Genomic DNA, 20468 nt, shown 5'->3' on the forward strand with positions numbered 1-20468 from the left:
GCACAGCAACCTCCATCCCCCAAAAATCAGTTTCAGTAATGAGAAACAGTGGTTTGTAACTTCTCAACAAAAAAAATATAGAAATACCCCCAAATTTATTAAAAGAACTCACTTATATCCTGTAACATGTGTTGCGGTGCAGAGCGAAGGAGAGTGCCAGGAAAAAGAGGGAGCAGGCGACAGCCCAGCACGTGCCTCCCTGGGCCTTCTGGTCTCTGTCTCAGACCAGCCTCCTTCCAGACCAGCCTCCCTCCAGACCATCCTCCTTCCAGACCAGCCTCCTTCCAGACCAGCCTCCTTCCAGACCATCCTCCTTCCAGACCAGCCTCCCTATGCCCTCTGGTCTCTGTATCAGACCAGCCTCCTTCCAGACCAGCCTCCCTGGGCCCTCTGGTCTCTGTATCAGACCAGCCTCCTTCCAGACCATCCTCCTTCCAGACCAGCCTCCCTATGCCCTCTGGTCTCTGTATCAGACCAGCCTCCTTCCAGACCAGCCTCCCTGGGCCCTCTGGTCTCTGTATCAGACCAGCCTCCTTCCAGACCAGCCTCCCTCCAGACCAGCCTCCCTCCAGACCAGCCTCCCTCCAGACCAGCCTCCTTCCAGACCAGCCTCCCTCCAGACCAACCTCCCTCCAGACCAACCTCCCTCCAGACCAGCCTCCTTCCAGACCAGCCTCCCTCCAGACCAGCCTCCTTCCAGACCAGCCTCCTTCCAGACCAGCCTCCCTCCAACCCAGGACACAGGACCAGACCCATCACGAGGCCGATGACCAGACTCCAGCACCCCCAGAGCCCCCCCCCCCAGCCTGACACCACCGTGACCACTCACACAGAGCCCCCACACCATCGTGCCACAGCCCAGAACACAAACAAACAGGTTGGCTCCTCTCGTTACCACAGGGTCCACTCACCAGGCCCAGGGGGTGAGTCACAAGCTGGGCCTTCCAGCCTGAACAGCTCCCTCCTGGCTCCGGAGAGGAGTCGTCTGACTGGAGAGGGTTGATCATTTGTCCCCAGCACTTGTGTGTGGTTTGGTGGTGCTGCAGGGACTGCTGGAGGCCCTGGCATGTCCTGCTGTCCGTGTCCAGTCTGACGTCCAGTCTGTCAGCCAGCCTTCTGGACTTGGTCATGTCTTCCCACAGTCTGCAGGTCAGGACCAGCTTCAGACAGGACTGAGCATGTTTCCTCCTGTGCTCGCTTCCACGGGCACTCAGGCTCCTGAGAGAGCAGCCAAACAAGACTCGTAGGAGTGAATGCAGAGGGGGCTGATGGCAGATGGGTTTTGAAGTACACAGACACATACACACACAGACACACACACACAACCACAGACACACACACATACACACAGACACACATGTACGCGCATCAAAACGTACCACCACACACATCTTCCCCTTGTCATGTCACCCGCAAGGCTGACCTGTTCCTTTCTACTTCCTCCTCCCAGAATGCCCCTCACTCTCAGTGGTACCATCCGACCTGCGACAGGTTGCAGTCCTGTCGGATGCCCCCCCCCCTTCCCCACTCACTGTCTTTGAAGCGCCGGGGGGCTCTGATTGGGCACGGCCGCAGTGAGGATTGCAGCTCCGCAGTCGGAGCATGACTGGCATCAGTGATCAGTGACTGTGTGTGTGTGCTGTTCCCTGGCTGAGGGAGAGAGGAGATCTGGCTCACTGACACATGAGCTGTGTGGCTGCTGGGTCAGGACAGGTCCTCTTCACCTCCTCCTTGCCCTTCCCTCATCACGGTGGCAGGAGGTTGTTGGAGGGTCGCTTCCCCCATGTCCTTCACTTAAAACGTCCTCGGTGGATTTCCCCGCTAGCTCACCTTATAGGTGCGCCTACCGTGTAGGCTGAGGTCTTACCTGGGTTTGAATTGAGCCCTTTGCTGCATGTCTTCCCCTCTCTCCTTGCCTTTCCTGTCAATCTTAACTAACAAACCGTCCAACAAAGCATGATAAATGCCCCCCCCCCCCCCCCCCCCCCTTTAATTTTATTTTTATTTTTAATGAAATTGCTTCACTAAACGTGGATGTACAATCAGTCAATCGCTGTCAGAGGAAGTCTTAGGAGATACCCAGTGTGTCTTGGGCCTCAACATGTTCAACATGGACTGTAAGAACATCTATTTCGGCACATATAAAGCTTCTAATAGAAGAATAGGAAGACGCTTTTAAAAATAAGACTGTTTATTATAATAGCTCTATATGCAAAGCATACAGTTAGAATAAAATGAAAGACAAACCTGTATATGGATAAGAGTATTACATTCAACTATTTTATCACTCCAACTTAATACATGCAATTTCTATTCACATTACATCTTGGATATTTAATCTTGAACATGACAGCACAGTATATAAGGTGTCGTCTCATGTAGCTCTGGTAGCCAGATGCAGTAGAAGACTTAACCTCAGAGATAAGTGCTTTGTTTCCATAAACAAGGTTTCCAAGCAGCTAGTGGTTTGTTTTCATCCGATTAAGCATAGGTGAAGAACAGTTGTGTTTGAGGGATCATGCTTCTGTGTCTTGTCTCTCTTCTTTACAACCTCCATAAATTGTGTTTTTGTGTGTGTGTGTGTGTGTATGTGTGTGTGTGTGCATGTCAGGGTGTGTGCGCGTGTCTGTGTGTGTGTCATTTACTTGAACTTTGCCACTTGGGCATCCTTCATGGCATCCTCTGTCTGAGGTGATCCCGGAGGTTAAAGCCGCGCTGACACAGAGAATACTGGAGACGCAGAGAGTGGACATCTTCAGACAGGGAACACCGCGGCTGAAGCGAGCAGCCAACCTCCGCTCAGAACCAGAACTCTGACACGAAGATGTGGACGATGACCATGTTCCTGTGGGACACCACCCCCGCGTTGACGTAGTTCATGGTCAGCTTCAACGCCAGGTCCATGGGTCCGATCAGCGGTTTCACCTGCCGGACCACCCCTGAAGAAAGAACACACAGAGAGAGAAACACCAGGTGTGTAAGTCACGGTGTGAGCGGTCGGTGGGACCGGTCGGTCGTTCGGAAGCACACTTTGTTAACTCACAGACTCAGATCTCAAATCACACGGGAAGACCGTTAGGGATTCTGCTGGATCATCTGCCGTTACGAAACGAGAAGGGGGTTGTGTAAATGTCTTCTGACGTTCAGGCCAGCGCTGCTAACCAGTGCCTGGTGGCGAGCTGGCTTCACGCACAGAGATGAGTCTAAGTTCTCCTCACATGACTGACCTTCCCTCCCTCCCTCCCTCCCCGCCCCTCCCCTCCCCTCTCTTCCTCCACCTTAGAGGAGAGAGGATGCATCCCTCCCTCCCCTCCCCTCCCCTCTCTTCCTCCACCTTAGAGGAGAGAGGATGCATCCCTCCCTCCCTCCCCTCCCTTCACTCCCTCCCTCCCTCCTCTCCCTCCCCACCCCTCCCCTCCCCTCCTCTCCCTCCTCTCCCTCCTCTCCCTCCTCTCCCTCCTCTCCCTCCTCTCCCTCCTCTCCCTCCCCTCCCTCCCCTCCCCTCTCTTCCTCCACCTTAGAGGAGAGAGGATGCATCCCTCCCTTCGTCATGGCACTGCTGGTGTAAAACACATCACAACTAAGAGCCCAAGAATGACCAAACACTTGAGGAATTTGTTGGAAGCTCTCTTCAAGTGAACATGCGATTACAGGGCGACAAAGCGGCAGTGTTTACACAGGCTGTCAGCGGGCCTGTTCTCCCAGGAGGGCTGGTGACATCTCGTCTCCGTTCTGTTTGAACAGACATCAGCCCCCGAGCGCAGCCAGGCAGCACGATCTCCCTGCACTCCTCCAACCGTGCGTTCCCCCCCTCTCTCCCTCCCTCACTCTCCCCCGATCCCTCCCTTCTCTTTTGCTCACACTTTGATGTAGCAGCAGTGCAGTTCAAGCCAGGTATTTGGGATGGGTCGACTTTTCCGAGTTACAAAAAGTAACACGAATCACACACTTCAGTGATAAATAACTATCGCTCGAGTCAAACTGACATCAAGACGACGTGACACGTGATGACGTGTAGATGATGAGGCCGTCTCCGTGAGCTACTTGAACCAGTTAGAGCCATTCGGTCCCGTGCACCACGGGGCCGCCACGGGGGCCGCAGCGTCCTGTGAGAGACAGACGATGCTCCTCCTCATCCCTCGCCTCCTCTTTTCTTCTCTCTCCTTTCCGAGGGGGCTTGTTTGTGGCACCGTCGCTGTGGCCTACGAGGGTAAATGAGTCCCATGTGTTCGACGACGAGGAGCAGTCCCAGTCACGCGATACAGCCAGGGAGGCATTCCTTCAAGAATCCATCTTGAACTCCCGAACAGCAAGCCGTAGGAGACTGCAGCCCCTCCCTCCCTCCCCTCCCTCCACATCTCCTTCAAGGCCTGGATCGTTGTGACCACACAGAAGATTCCAGAAGATAACCGTGTGAGGAGGGGAATGGGGGGCCCTTTTCTGCATCAGGGTTGCCCTCTTGTTTTGGTGTTATGGGACTCTGGTTGCGTAGTGACTCTCGGCAGAGCGCGAGCAAGACCAGGCTTTTATTGTTTCCAAACCGTCAGCGCCGCCGTCGAGCAAGAGCCCCTGTGTGAACCTAGCGACAGCAGGACATCATGTTCAGAAAAAAAAGTAAGAAGGACGTGGAAAAAAGATTAGGGTTTGACTTTTTCCCCCCCAGTTACCAGTAAGTGGAGGTGGCAGGATACTGGGCTCTGTCAGGAGCAAGACACACTGACACGGTGAACACTGTGCATGGGACGCTTCCGACGAGACTCTTATTGTGAAAGGACAATAAAGTCCCAGACAACATAAATTAACCAAGTTCATCGAGTTCACCATGCAGACGCCTTCATGTCGCACAGTTCATGGGGTTCGATATTGGACGAGGGAGAGAACGAAGATGAGTGCAAAAACACAAAGCAACGTATCATTACGAGTCCGGTCGGGCCCGCTGGGAAGGATGGGGATATGGGATGGATTTCAGTCCACACTAGGCCTTTTTTATTGGAAATAGAGTGATGGTTTCAGATCATAAATGTGAATTTAAATCCAATAGAGGTCCTAAAAGCGTTCCATAATCAGGGTCAAGTGAGGCTGCGTTGCGGTCGCGGTCTTGCAAGGACACAATGAAAAGCAGTCAAATGGATGATGTTACTTCATAAATAAATCACAAACAATTCCATGCACAGTAAAATACTGCTGCTAGTGTCCCTAGTTGGGATGCTTCTCACAGTGTGCACGAACTCATGCACTCTTGACACTGAACTCATCAAAATCTAGATGTTTCTAATGTGGTTGGACACATGTGGGGTCTCAATTGAGCTAATTCAATGACCTAATGGTTCAGGTAGCGTATTGCTTTTCCCCTATTAGCTCAAATATGGGGTGGCATGATTTGTGAGACGTTTAAGGCCAAACCTCCCAAGTGTAATTAGCTTAACAGAACGTTGGTTGGCAATGCGGAGAACAGAGAAGTCTCGTTTGCACATGCAGGTCCTGCAGAAGGTGTTTCCCATGGTGGCTCTTTGCTTGAGCAGCCCTAGCATCCGCAGCTCAGTGCTGTTCCCTGGGTGAAGGGAGAGCGCGTGCAGCGACAGCTGGGCTCAGCGTACTCCCAGTGAACCTGAGGTGAAACCACCAACCACATAATGAGCTCGTTTCATTGAGTGTGCAGGAGCAGTGCTGAGGTGAGGAGAAGGCCGTGAGCGCACACTGTGCAGTAACAGGTCAGCTCATACGGACGAGACACCGTCATCACCTGAGACTCAACGTAAACAACAACAACATGAAAAGCTGACGACCTAACTTCCTGATGTCACTTCCTGTTGTCTCTTCCTGATGTCTCTTCCTGATGTGATCTCTTCCTGATGTCTCTTCCTGATGGGCTCTCTTCCTGATGTGCTCTCTTACTGATGTGCTCTCTTCCTGATGTGCTCTCTTCCTGATGTGATCTCTTCCTGATGTGCTCTCTTCCTGATGTGATCTCTTCCTGATGTGCTCTCTTCCTGATGTGCTCTCTTCCTGATGTGCTCTCTTCCTGATGTGCTCTGTTCCTGATGTGCTCTCTTCCTGATGTGCTCTCTTCCTGATGTGATCTCTTCCTGATGTGCTCTCTTCCTGATGTGATCTCTTCCTGATGTCTCTTCCTGATGTGCTCTCTTCCTGATGTGCTCTCTTCCTGATGTGCTCTCTTCCTGATGTGATCTCTTCCAAGAGGATCGCTGATATCCCGAGGAGACCCAGCTGTGACAGGGGGAAACACTGTGGCCTGGAGAGAGCTGTTCCAGTCCTCTGAGGTATCTGTTCCAGGGAGGAGAGGTGACCCCTCCGCCTAATCAAACACACAGCTGAACAAACTCCCTGTTCCTCCAGAACATTCTGCCACACCATAAAACAGCCGGTAAGTAGAAAATAGCCTTAAATGCATGGTGGTAGTGGAGACACTGCCACAAAACAAAGCGAAGCAAATGCCAAAAGCCATTTGTCATCCTCTACGGCTGAAAGAGCTACAATATTGAAGGGTTACATGTAAACAGTACAATTTCAGGGCTTTCTGGTTTCTAAAACTCAGCAAGGAAGTGTATGACTAAATCCCAAATGAGCGGGTTTAACACCATAGACAAATGAAAAGTATGCGCTGGCCTCGCCACAGACCTGCATAATGACACGCTACAAGCGGCACAATGTGTGCTCGCTGAAGGGAAACCATTGGGCGGGAGCCCGGTGGAACTAGTGGCGTTCCTCCGACAGAAAGGCCGAAGATACGGGACTTTTGGTCGGAGGACCTTAAAGCACGGGCTAGATGCCTTGTGTTTTTGGTAAGGACTGGCTGCTGGTCTGTGATTGGCCGGGGTACGGCCAGGCTGTCCAAACAACCTCTTGACCACTCCAAAGAGGAACGGGAGCCCCGAACGGAGCCCTTTCTGAAAGGCCAGCCACGTGTGGTTTGGTATTTTAAGGTCAATTAGCGATGAGTCATAGTTACAGATCTCTCTCAGATGAGCCGTGGGTCGGCATTGGGACGGTGTCGGTGGCGTGGGTTGTGACATCACAGGAAGGCTGCCAGAGGGGGAAAGGTTGCTTCTTTTCCTGAACTTCCTGTCCAGTGGTTGTGTGATAGGATAGCGGTGATGACACGTCATGTGACATTCCCCATAACCGTGACCTTCAGATCGCATTACAATAGACCTTCTAGTTCTAAAGCCTTCACCGAGAAGCAGAACTCGGGGAAAGAAAACAATGTATTTAAAGAATCTGACATTAAAATTATATGAAATTAGAGCGAAGAAAGACACTGTTGTATTTTTCTGGACTTTCGTGTGCAGTCTCACCAGCTTGCACACATGTTGGAGGGAATGCTTTTTGGATTCATTTTTGATAAATGTAAAGGGGAGGGGGGCATTCTTAATAAAGTTTTAATATGTTATCGTTGTTGGCATGATGAAGGTAATAAATAATAAAATAACAAGATAAAGCAAGCAGACAACTACAGAAAGGTGCGGACTGGCAATGAATTAGTGAATACAAATCAAGAGACCATCATAGGTTGGGAGAGAAATGCATAACTACATCTGGCAAGTGAAGACAATTCCTCAGCAAAATAGGATGGAATTCACTCTGTTTATGTGTGTTTGACACTATCTACCATCTAAGGATTCTTGTAGACCAACCTGGGAAGGCGTTGTGTGTTTGGCTGTGGAGTTGTGGAGTGGTCGGGTGGAGAAGACATTGTTTTGATTAGCCATGCTAATCTCCTCAGTGACAGGCAGGGATTTGTCATGGGTTTGGCACGTTCGGGTGGGCCTGCTGAAGTCATGTCATGAATTACAGCCTCTCGAGACACATGTTAGGCTGCCGGGCTAGGCCGCTGGGCTAGGCCGCTGGGCTAGGTCGCTGGGCTAGGCCACTGGGCTAGGCCGGTGGGCTAGGCCAGTGGGCTAGGTCGCTGGGCTAGGCTGCCGGACTAGGCCGCTGTAATAGGCCGCTGGGATAGGCCGCTGGACTAGGCCGCTGGGCTAGGCCGCTGGGCTAGGTCGCTGGGCTAGGCTGCTGGGCTAGGCCGGTGGGCTAGGTCGCTGGGCTAGGCCGGTGGGCTAGGTCGCTGGGCTAGGCTGCTGTACTAGGCCGCTGGGCTAGGCCGCTGGGCTAGGCCGGTGGGCTAGGCCGGTGGGCTAGGTCGCTGAGCTAGGCTGCTGGGCTAGGCTGCTGTACTAGGCCGCTGGGCTAGGCCACTGGGCTAGGCATACACAACTAATGGTCCACATGCTATCACTAACACTGTCTACCACACTAGGCTAAAACTAGCTCAAATTTCCAAACCATGCTAACTCTAACTCTTTCAAGCTGCGCCACGCCAGCCAGAATCCCCACAGTGTCTCTTTAGCGCCCTGCTAACATCTAACACACCAGGCCTACATTCCTCCTTCTCTTGTGGAAGGCTCCGGAGACGACCATAGAGACATCCAGTACCAGACCGAAGACAGAGTGTTCATTGCTTCTGTCAGTGTGACTACCCACCTGTCACCCCCATGCCAATGACATCCTAAAAAGGCATTCAGCAATAGAGAGGCTGCTGACCACAAGAGCGTATTTATACCTGCTTCTTAAAATGGTCGGAATTTGTCTGCGGCGTCTGGATGTTGGCCGTGGACCTTACAGTTAATGCATAATCCATGATACCTCAGTTCACCCAAAGCTTGTGAGGACGCTTGGGTTGGCTGTTGGCTCCCTTCCACTCATTCACGGTGGTCAGAGGGATGGTTTCCATGGTTTCCAGCCTCATCCTTCACTGTCACTACATCCGCTGCATCTCAAGCCAGCATGAGTCCCTGCTACTTCTCAGTCTTTTCAAAGGAGCCTGAAATGATCTCACTCCACGCACACCATGCCTTCACTGGGCGCTGGTCAAAGACAATATTGGTCCCCACACGTGTCCCTTTGAGGGAAGAAAATGGATCAGGAGAATCTACCAGCTCTGTCAGATCGGAGACCGCCGATCTGCAGCGTGCCTCGTGTGGGGAAACCCCCGTGAAGCAGCCATCACCTGCTCCCTGGGAGAAAACCACACAACGATTGTTTTCAAAGAACTCATTTGTCCACCAGCTGACTGCCAGAATCAATCATCCCGTTTTCATCCCTCTTCAAACAACCTGTGCTAATCAGAAGTGGACGCCAGTGAGGGTGTGAGGATCGCATTCCTCTGCTGTTTGCTTTTCCGAACGCACGTCAGAAATGTCAGAGCTGTTGTCTTTGTCGTGACGACACTGAGCTGCGGTCGACCGTCCACCAAGCCTGTACCTGGAGTGGTGCGAGACAGATTCTGTGTGGTCGTAGGTAACGGTATGATAGTAGTCATAGGATTCTGAGGGTTTGATTGGTTGCAATCGCGCTCTCCAGGCAGTGAAGGCATGTGGTGTTTGAACAGATGCAGCAGGCTGTCAGCTGTCAGGACTAGGAAAATCCTCCTTTAAGACAGAGATAGACGGCCAGGCCATGGGTGTCTCTTCTCGTGTGTGGTGAGGAGGTATAGCGTAAGACACAGACTATCTGTATTTGTGTGCGAGTGTGAGTGTGTGAGTGTGTGAGTGTGTGTGTGAGTGTGAGAGCGAGAGAGCGAGAGAGCGAGAGAGAAAGAGAGAAAGAGAGAGGGAGCGGTGTAGAGGGAGAGAGAGAAGGCTGAAATAGAATCAACGAATGGAAAAGACAAACTATTAGGTTTGATCTCTCAAAGTTGTGGTAAGCACCTAAATATGCCAAGGCCATTAAAGAGACTAATAGCGGCCAAAGATATTAGCTTTCAGAACTGATACATCCACAGCCTCCAGTTAGCCAGCAGCCGACAAAGAACCATGTTGTTGTGAACTTGGATTGGTTAATGCAGTCATGGCAGACAGTGTGCTAGAAGCAGGCAAGCCGCTGACCATAGCCTGAACAAGAGCGACACTCTGTATGGCTGACTTCTGTGGCCATGCGAGAGCTGCATCCAATCAGCATCCAGTGAGTTTGGGAGAGAAGTCTCTCCTTGTGAGGAGGGCAGCGAGGCCTTTCATGTGGTTTCCTGGTAAAGCGCTCTAATGCTGGGTGAGGCCTAGAGTCCTGGTGGGGGAAATGGAACAATGCGTTTAACCACATGAAGCGCAGGGCTCTAGATTACTTCTGAACAGATCCCCTCTCCCTCTCTCACTCAGACTCTCTCATCGCTTCCTTTGCCTTCCTATCTCTCTCTGTCTCTGAGGAAAGCTGTCTCTTTCACATTTTTCTTTGTTGCTTTCCGGTCTCTGTCATCAACAACAACTACATCTGCAGTTCGGTTAAATTGACACCATTTTAACTTTGCGTCACTGTGGCGTGTCGTTTCAGCAGACTTGGTGCATCTGCTCGCTGGGCTGTTTCCTCGTGTGGAACCATGAACACTTGCGTGTGCGCAGCCTGGGAGTTGATGACATTTGGGCTGCCTTTCTCCCCCATGTTCACCCCTCTCTCTCTCTCTCTCTCTCTCTCTCTCTCTCTCTCTCTCTCTCTCTCTCTCTCTCTCTCTCTCTCTCTCTCTCCCTCCCTCACCCCCTCGCCCCCTCCCTCCCTCCCTCTCTCTCTCCCTCCCTCCCCCCTCTCTCTCCCTCTCCATCTGTTCTACAGAGACAGATGTTCCCTGGCCGACCATCCCTCCATCCATCAGCACAGGCTCCCGCATCTCTCCAGTGCCTCCCTGCCTGTCTCCCAGCACAGGACCAGAACAGCACATGACCAGAACAGCACAGGACCAGGACAGCACATGACCAGGACAGCACAGGACCAGGCCAGCACAGGACCAGGACAGCACAGGACCAGGACAGCACAGGACCAGAACAGCACAGGACCAGGCCAGCACAGGACCAGAACAGCACAGGACCAGGACAGCACAGGACCAGAACAGCACAGGACCAGGACAGCACATGACCAGGACAGCACAGGACCAGGCCAGCACAGGACCAGGACAGCACAGGACCAGGACAGCACAGGACCAGAACAGCACAGGACCAGGCCAGCACAGGACCAGAACAGCACAGGACCAGGACAGCACAGGACCAGAACAGCACAGGACCAGGACAGCACAGGACCAGAACAGCACTGGACCAGGCCAGCACAGGACCAGGCCAGCACAGGACCAGGCCAGCACATGACCTCTTCAGGCCCAGCACACCCCCACCCTTCTGGGCCTGGACATCGATGCAGCTCCCTGACAGACTGTCAGCAGCCCTGGGTCAACACCGGGCTAAAGACAGGGCTGGGCTACCATGTACCACACCCATGGATATGTTCTCTTCCATAAACTCTGTTTGATCATTAATCATGAGGGAGATACTGGTTGAAAAGTAGTTACATGTACTATCCCTGTGTGAAAATGCTACCCACAATGAACAGTAAAGGGGGGGGGGGAGCTTGTTGTTGTTGAACAGAAAACTAAAGAATTATCAACAAGGCCTGTCATGGAAGCAATGACACAAGAAAGGGAAAAAACAGATGCTAAATGTTCTTTAATACAAGAACAAACCTTCATTTGTCTCAGAGGACCAAACAATAGACGAGGCCGCAGGCAGGGCCAACGTGAAGGGACACACTGACAGCTCCTAAACGCCACCAGACTGCAAATAGCATCGCAGGTCATGTCAAACGTGAGCATCCTCACAGAGAATTTCATGCCTTTCATGCGACTTCTCTTTTCTCCTCAACCGAGCACTCACACAGAGACACATGTGTGTTTGGTTTGGTTGAAAAATCCCTCCCTCCCCTCTCCTTTCGTAATACAGAATTAGGTCAGAAAACCACCTTTATGTCTCTGAGCAAATGTCATTTCCAGTCAGGGCGGCTGGGGGAGGGCGTGGGGAACCCTGGGATAGTTATCTGCCACGACGGCTTTCGCCCAAGTCACCCGAACCTCAACATGGGGTCGGTCTTGTAGACGAGCGACAGAACCTCGACTCACCCACGATCATGCCGTGCTCGGAGCGCTTGAGGATGTCGAAGGAGTTCTGGACGTTGCCCTCCAGGATGTCAAAGACGATGTCATTGCTTCCCAGCTGAGAGGAGCTGTGTGCCGGCGACATGGTCCTCAGGAACACGATCTCTGTGAGGAAGAAGATTTCAGTTAGAGGGAGGAAAAGGCCTCTCGGAGCCTTACCCACGCCATAACAACAACGACTGGATTGCGCTGTGAGACTTGCGCCAATTGTTTTATTTTTCGGTTTTCCGTAGAGGAAGATAATAAAAATGAAATGTATTTATTGTTTGCAGGACCAGTCACAGTGGGCTTGAGGCTTCTACATATCGCTGTTCAGTTGAAATCTTGCGAGTCCTTTACCCAACGAGGGGCTTAGAAGAGACGACAAGCTCTCTACTTCCCATGAAGAAGAGGATGAGTGTGTCTGGAGTGTGTACCGCATGCAGGCAGGCGGTTGGTGCTGGCTGTCTGTGTGTGATTACTGTGGTTACTCATATCCAGTCTATATGGCATTCATTGGTTTTTAGGGCTCGCCAATGCTTGATAGGGTTGGAGTGAAATATCTGTTAAGAATGTCTAACCTTTTCGAGTTTTGAGGGGGAAAAGGTGTATTATAATGCATGTACAGGAATATTATATTATAATATAATATTATAATATGTATTCTCTATTCTATAAGAAAGTTTATGACCGTGTAACCGAGGTGAATTACGTAACATAACTTCTTACTCAGAACACCGACCCCCTGTGGTTTTGCTCACTTTCCATCAGGCACATTTGACATCAATCCTATCACAGCTCCATGCGTTACATCATGTCACAGTAAGAGTTCCATCACGTCACGTGAAGAATCCCAGTGGTGTGTCAGAACGGCCCCCTCTAACCTTCCGGCTTGGTGAACTCCCTGAAGGTCGGCATGGAGATGACAGTGTGGGAGACTGACTGCACCGGGTCCAGGACGCAGCTGATGTCGTTGGCCGGGCAGGACTTCACACAGCGCACGGTGTCAGAACGCTCCACCCTCGCCCTGCTGAGAGGGAGAGAGAGACAGAGAGAGAGAGAGAGAGAAGGGGAGAAAAAGAGAGAGAGAGAGAGAGAGAGAGAGAGAGAGAGAGAGAGAAGGGGAGAGAAAGAGAGAGAGAGAGCGAGAGAGAGAGAGAGAGAGAGAGAGAGAGGGGGGGAGAAGGGGAGAGAGAGGGAGAAGGAGAAAGAGAGGGAAGGGGAGAGAGAGAGAGAGAGGAGAGAGAGACAGAAAGACAGATTGAAGGAAAGAGAAAGAAAGAAAGGAGAGAAAGAGAGAGACAAAGAGATAGAAGGAAAGAGAGAAAATGAGACAGAAAGAAAAAGAAGGAGGACACACGACCTTTGACCTTTCAGGGGATAAAAAGCGCAGGAACCAACCGCCTCCTGCCTTTGGAGGTCACAGTGAGCGGGCCAACATGGGAACAGCTCATCACAGTCTGGAGGAGCTGGCCAGTGGCCACAACACATACCCAGCAGGGATGCTGGGTATTGTAGTCCTGGCATCACAAACAAGCAGGCTGCATGTGCTTGAGGGTTTAGGGTGGTTGAGGGGCAGTTCTATGGGCGTATGTGAAGCCCTCTGTGACATTGCTTGTAAAAAGGGCTATACAAATACATTTGGATTGGATTTGATTTGCATGTAGCAGGAGAAGAATAATACAACTGCAACAGAAAAAATCCCATTGCAGTCAGGTTGCTGCTTTAGCCATTGATGGTTTTCTGATGCACTGACTAGTGTGTGTGTGTGTGTGTGTGTGTGTGTGTGTGTGTGTGTGTGTGTGTGTGTGTGTGTGTGTGTGTGTGTGTGTGTGGAGGGTGGAATCACTCCACCAAGCCCAGAGAAAATGATCCACGACCTGTTGGAGAAAATATTTGGATTTGTCGAGCACCCCCCTCTCCCCAACTCTGTATTGGATAATCTCTTGAGGAGAATTTATGAGGCGAGTGTTTTTTATAAAAGACTCCTAAATTGTGAAGAACAAGACAAGACAACTCCCAGAGCCCTCCTGCCTGAGCTGCTCTCATACGATAAGTTAGGACTTTGTATATTTCACAGTCAAATCAGTGGCAGGTCCAGGAGGGGGGCCAGGAAGGGGGCCGGGAGGGGGGCCAGGGGGGTCCAGGCAGGACGGATGCCACCCACACACCTGACATGTTCAGGTCATTACACACCGAGATAACCCCAGATGACAGGGTCAGCGGATGTTAATATTGATCTTGTTTTGGTAGAGATAATCAATGATTGGCTGCCTTTTGCTACAGTGCATCCACTGAAACTCTTCTGCACATGCTCAGAAACAACAGCAGTTTACAAAACCTACTTTGCTCATCTGTTAACTAATAACTCAATGAACAACTTAATGTTTCCCCTACAAATGGTCACTACAGGTACTACGTAGTTGGGTTGTAACTAATAGTAACTTAAGTTAAGGGAGTCGGGCTAGTAATCTGAAGGTTGGCAGTTTGATTCCCGGCTGTGCAAAATTACGTTGTGTCCTTGGGCAAGGGACTTCACCCTACTTGCTTCGGGGGGGAATGTCCCTGTACTTACTGTAAGTCGCTCTGGATAAGAGCGTCTGCTAAATGACTAAATGTAAATGTAAGTTTCTGTTTCCAAAGTTATTTTTAAGCAGTATATTTAACATCAATTCAGACTTGCTGCAGCCATCATTAGAAGTCTAAAAGTCAGATGGAGGAACAGTCCACCACGACATGAATCCACTTCTGATGCAGTTGTTCCAGTTGCACGCTTTGGGGACAAGCTTCAAATGGACACAAGTTGAAACACGGCTATTTTAGGTTATGAAAACAGACTGGTTACCATGTATAGGTCCAGTTTATGCACACCGCTGCCCTATAGCCACACGGTGACTCACAACCCCTGCAGCTCAACCTCTCCTCAGGGGACCTATAGACTAGAGCTTAACCCCAAGAACAGCTTGGGTTACCGCGCTTCTTTCAGGGGGCGCAGGAGGGGAGAAGACCCTGACAGGAAGGCAGGCCACAGCCGGGTAGGGGCTTGTAATTACCAATTAGCAGGTGGGTCCAAGTGTTTTGGTTCAGGCCAAAGCCACAAAATGTTCTCTTAGTTTCTAATACGGCGGGCTATGTGGCGCGGGCAGCGGGGTCTGGGGGAGAGGGCGAGAGCGCTGGCGGGTGGATTTACGAGAAGATAATGACCCAGGGTGAACTACCCCCTGGAGCAGAAGGGGCACTTCAAAGCAAGGAAGCAAGTGGAGGTCTAATTACACCGTGCTTGTGTGTATGCATGTGTGTGTCGAGGGTGTGTGCATATGTGGCCATGCCTGTATGTGTGTGTGCATATGTGGGCATGCCTGTATGTGTGTGTGCATGTGTGAGCGCATGCCTGTATGTGTGTGTGTGTGTGTGTGTCTGTGTGTGTGTGCATGTGTGTGTGTGTGCACATGTGAGCATGCCTGTATGGGTGTGTGTGCCTGTGTATATATGTGTGTGTATATGTGTGTGTGTGACAGAAGGATCTTACATTCTTGGATCTCCTCCTTGCTCCTTGCTCCTCAGTTCTGGAGGCCCGTGGAGACCCAGAGACACCTCCCAGCACTCCAGCCCAGAAAGACAAACAGACCGCTGGATCGCAGTCCTCTGGTCAAGAGGGGCCCTTTCCTTTTTTTGGTCATTATTATTTATAGTCGGCACATTGATAACTCCCCAACACAAACAGAGCAGGGAATCAGTCATCCTGCACACCCTGATGCTGCAGCCGCCACAAAACGCTCAGACCACCAGCCAGAACCCAGAACCCCATAACTCACTGTCAAAACAGAGGGAAAAAACTCTAGTGTGCCGCCATGTTTCTTTTACTTTAAGGACAACCCCCCCCCTCCTTCCTCCCCCCCTCCTCCTTCCCCCCCCCCCAACTCCCCCCTGTGCCCTCGCTTGAGCAGAAGTGCATCTTCACTCCACCGACAGCTACAGGAGGAACCAGGGACATTTGAATTTACAGTTATTAAAAGCTTCATGGCTCAGGCACTGAGCTAACATTGCACACTATTTATACAGTATCCTGGCTGCAAATCCCCGCCCCCTACACACACACACCCACCCACCCACCCACACACACCCACATACACACACACACACCCACCCACCCACCCACACACACACACACACACACCCTCCCTCCCACCCACACCCACACACCCACACACACACACACCCACCCACCCACCCACCCACACCCACACACACACACACACACACCCACACACACACACACACACACACATCTCATCGGCTGTAACTCTCTCAGTTCTAACTCCCGTCAAGACTCCTCGTCAGCTTGGGTTCACATCAGCAGGTCTGCAGGATGTGGGATCTGTGCCCGTCACATGATCTCCTGAAGGATCGTATGCAGTCTGTTACAGAAGAACCATGCTGCAAATCAACTGCTGACGAAGAGATTTAGAGAGTCCAGTTTGAGATCATCTTGTTTATGTAAACTACTGACATTGCTGTCTACAGAAAGTGTTGGCCAAGGGATATCAGTTGGTTATTTATCAAACTAGACTGTCATTCTACCCTGTCCGACATAATGGGTTAATATAGTTCAAGTTTGGTTCTATCCTTAGTTTAAGCCACAAACTGCCTTTATAGAACTTTCCAGATGGATCCTGTTACTCCCATCTGAGTTTTATTAGAAAACAATTCATTTAACACATAAACCATAGGACACTGTATGATTATAGACTTTACACTATGCAGTGATTATCCAATTCCAGTCGATTATACGTAGTCTTAGGACACTTCCTCATGTCTTACCCTGACCCAGAGCGCCACCTAGAGTCAGCACGAGACACTTCTCAAAACAAACACATTCCATTTCACCTGCAGCTTGCTGGGTGACTCTCAAACCACCATCTCTCAGAAGAAAATGTCCAACCACAAAAGACTGAAAAAAAATTGGTCCTAAAAGCTTGTGCTCGTGCCTAAAGCCCAAACGTGTCTCAGATTAAATACCACGGCTACTGTTTGGAGAGCACTGCGGTCATCCCTGCTCTCGCTCACTCCTCCAGAGTGTTGTAAGGAACCCTGGGCTGCTCCTGGGTCACAAACACCAGGACCTTAGCCAGGTAGCTGCTGACCGCCGCCAAGCGCCGCAGCTTCAGCTCCAGGGTCAGCTCAAAGTCCTGCGGCTGGGCGATGACCCGCGCTACCGACATCACGCCACCGGAGGGCACCCTCTCGGTCACGAAGTAGCCGCCCTCGTTTCCCCCCACCATGGCGATGTCGACCTCGTCGCCCGGGGCGACGCTGGAGGGGCCCATGCGGAAGACGTGGGTGAACACGGGGATGTTGGTGGGGAACGTGAGGGGGTAGTAGGTTATTCTCAGAGGCATGGCCAGGCACTCGCTGCTAGTCTGATCGCAAAGCAAGCGCTCGCATCGACTGCAAAGGAGGGGTGGGGGGGGGGAGGTGGAGAGGGGTGAAGAAAGACAGAGGGACAGATAGAGAGCAGAAGACAAGACAAGACAAAAACAAAATGGGTTGGTCGTGCTGGGCATGCGAGTGGAAAGAATTTCAGTCACATCAAAGTGGGCCGTCTGAATCAGTGCTCTATGTCCAGGCATACGTGTGTCATACTGCCCCCTGCAGGGTCATGCAAGAACTGTACTGGGAGCTACAGTGCATTCCTGTACAGCTTCTGGAAAATGTGAGGGTCTGTAGGCATCTCTGTGTGCAGTCCACTGTGTGTGGGAACATGCTAGATCTGGAGCAACACTGGTCATGCAGCACGCTGTTCAGAGGGGAAGATCTGGACCGCTGTGGACCGCTGGTTCGGGTCGTGCTCTACTGTCACCAGCGGACCTGGAGTTCCGACTCCAAAAGAACCTCTTTCCTCTCCACACACTTGACTGCAGCTGCGGTGGCTGTGTGTGTGTGTGTGTGTGTGTGTGTGAGGTGTGTGTGACCCCCCCCTGTACTCACGTCTCCCCAGAGCGGCGGTATTTGGGCGGACACTCGAAGGCCAGGCAGCGGAAGCCCCCCTGCACGTTGAAGCAGCTCTCCGTCTCGGAGCAGGTGTGTGTGCCCGTCACACACTCATCCACGTCTGGGGAGAGAAACCAGGCAGACGCACATGACCCACACGTCACATGACCCACACGTCACATGACCCACACGTCACATGACCCACACGTCACATGACCCACACGTCACATGACCCACACGTCACATGACCCACACGTCACATGACCCACACATCACACGACCCACACATCACACGACCCACACATCACACGACCCACACATCACACGACCCACACATCACATGAACCATACATCACATGACGCACACATCACATGACCCACACATCACATGACCCACACGTCACATGACCCACACGTCACATGACCAACACATCACATGACCCACACATCACATGACCCACACGTCACATGACCCACACGTCACATGACCCACACATCACATGACCCATACATCACATGACCCACACATCACATGACCCACACGTCACATGACCCACACATCACATGACGCACACATCACATGACCCACACATCACATGACCCACACGTCACATGACCCACACATCACATGACCCACACATCACATGACCGACATCACATGACCCACACATCACATGACCCACACATCACATGACCAACATATCACATGACCCACACATCACACCATCTCATAAAGAATGAAAACTGCCAAAAAAGAGATCTTGAAAAAACCTTACCCTGGCAGTTGCGTCCGTTGGGGGCCAGGGTGTAGCCGGCCGCGGGGCAGGTGCAGTGGAAGCTTCCGGCAGTGTTGTGGCATCGGTAGGAGCAGATGTGACCTCCGGTGGGCAGCGCGCACTCGTCGATATCTGGGGAAGGGGGTCAAAGGTCAAAGGTGGAGGAGGTGTTTGACCTTGAAACTATAAGGTTCTCGTGTTCGCTCTTCGTCTCGTCGGACGAATGGTGGGGTCACCTTCACAGGTGACGCCGTCGGTGTCGCTGAGCTGGTAGCCGCGGCGACAGTAACACTGGTAGGTTCCGTAGACGTTGGCACACTCCTGGCTGCAGGGATTGCTCTCACACTCGTTCACATCTGCACACGGGCGAGAGAGGGGTCAGCACCACCTCAGACAGGATATGACATGGGTGTGACGACGAGATCGGAGATCGCCACAGCCATATATATATATGAAGGCTAGATGTCTCGTCCGTGTTGCCGGCCAACGGAGTCGAACGTCCGCACATGGCGGCCATCTTGCTACAGTCAACTCGCTCACCCATAACATTGTGTTGGTTCTACATCTACTTTTTAAATAACCATAACTTGCTCAATTTTCAACCGTTTTTTACGATTTTTATGCCACTGCATACTTATGAATAATTATGTTGGGGTTTTTTTAAGAATAGAAGTAAGCAGTGGCATAACGACATCTCTGACGTTGATAACAAACCAAACCGTTTAAAAATCGGTTGGAAATTGAGCAAGTTATGGTTATTTATATATATCTATGGCCACAGCAAACAGCCACAGGAAGTGGTTACCATCACAGTTCCTGCCGTCGCTGGTTAGTTTGAAGCCTGTGGTGCAGCTGCACTTGTAGGACCCCAGGACGTTCTCACATTTGTGGGCACAGAGGCGTCCAGGGTAGTGCCTGCACTCGTTGATATCTGAAATGCACACAGGAGAACGAATGAACAAGATCAATCATTTTAGTAAACAAGTCAAACGCCACCAGCTAAGGGCTCACTGGTTGAGAGCGAGCACCACATCGGCTGAGGCCTGATCACAGGGGCAGAAACGGGTTTCCAAAGACAGGCCCTAAAAGTAAAGCATCCAAACACCCCAGCTGGTGGAGGTGCCTCCTGATTGGTGCAGAGCGGTTACCTTCGCAGACACGGCTGATGCTGTTGAAGATGTAGCCTGCCTTGCACTCACAGCGGAACGAGCCCACCAGGTTGATGCAGCCATGGCCTGAACAGGCCCCGTCTGGACCCTGACACTCATCGATGTCTAGGAGAGGAGAGGCATGGAGGTGAGAGAAGTGTGTGTGTGTGTGTGAAGCTGTGGTCTGTGTGCGTGTGTGTGTGTGTGTGTGTGTGTGTGTGTGTGTGTGTGTGTGTGTGTGTGTGTGTGTGTGTGTGTGTGTGTGTGTGTGTGTGTGTGTGTGTGTGTGTGTGTGAAGCTGTGGTCTGTGTGTGTGTGTGTGTGTGAAGCTGTGGTCTGTGTGTGTGTGTGTGTGTGTGCGCGTAGGAAGCTGTGTTTCGTACCGACACAGCGGTTGCCCTCCTCGTTGAGGTGGTAGCCTCGGCCACAGTTGACAGAGTTGCGCTGGCAGGTGTAGGAGCCCACTGTGTTTATGCACGTCTGCCCGGAGAGACACGGACCGGTCTGACTCAGACACTCGTTGATGTCTGGGGGTCAGAGGTCAGAGGTCAGGCAGAGGTCAGGGCAGGTCCTCTAAATGCCCGTCTTAAA

General features: G+C 51.6%; 2 protein-coding genes across 2 annotated transcripts in view; both read right to left on the reverse strand.

Moving 5' to 3' along the window:
* Nucleotides 1–2191: 2191 nt before the first annotated feature.
* fbln1 (fibulin 1) lies at nucleotides 2192–20404 on the reverse strand (the record flags this gene model as incomplete). The annotated part of the gene is given in 9 exon segments (XM_067234322.1): nucleotides 2192–2939; nucleotides 11948–12088; nucleotides 12847–12992; nucleotides 17951–18074; nucleotides 18730–18861; nucleotides 18966–19085; nucleotides 19535–19660; nucleotides 19878–20003; nucleotides 20261–20404. Coding segments are annotated over 9 exon segments (1199 nt in total), but the record flags the coding sequence as incomplete, so codon positions are not given.
* A 32-nt stretch (nucleotides 20405–20436) lies between these two features.
* LOC136942292 (fibulin-1-like) overlaps nucleotides 20437–20468 on the reverse strand; it is a 9591-nt gene continuing 9559 nt past the window's right edge. Inside the window, exon 5 of the mRNA XM_067235141.1 lies at nucleotides 20437–20462. Coding sequence (XP_067091242.1) covers nucleotides 20437–20462 — 26 coding nt within the window. The remainder of the gene's footprint in view (nucleotides 20463–20468) is intronic.

The sequence above is a fragment of the Osmerus mordax genome, chromosome 4 (genome assembly GCF_038355195.1).
Source record: "Osmerus mordax isolate fOsmMor3 chromosome 4, fOsmMor3.pri, whole genome shotgun sequence".
NCBI classification, from domain to species: Eukaryota; Metazoa; Chordata; class Actinopteri; order Osmeriformes; family Osmeridae; genus Osmerus; species Osmerus mordax.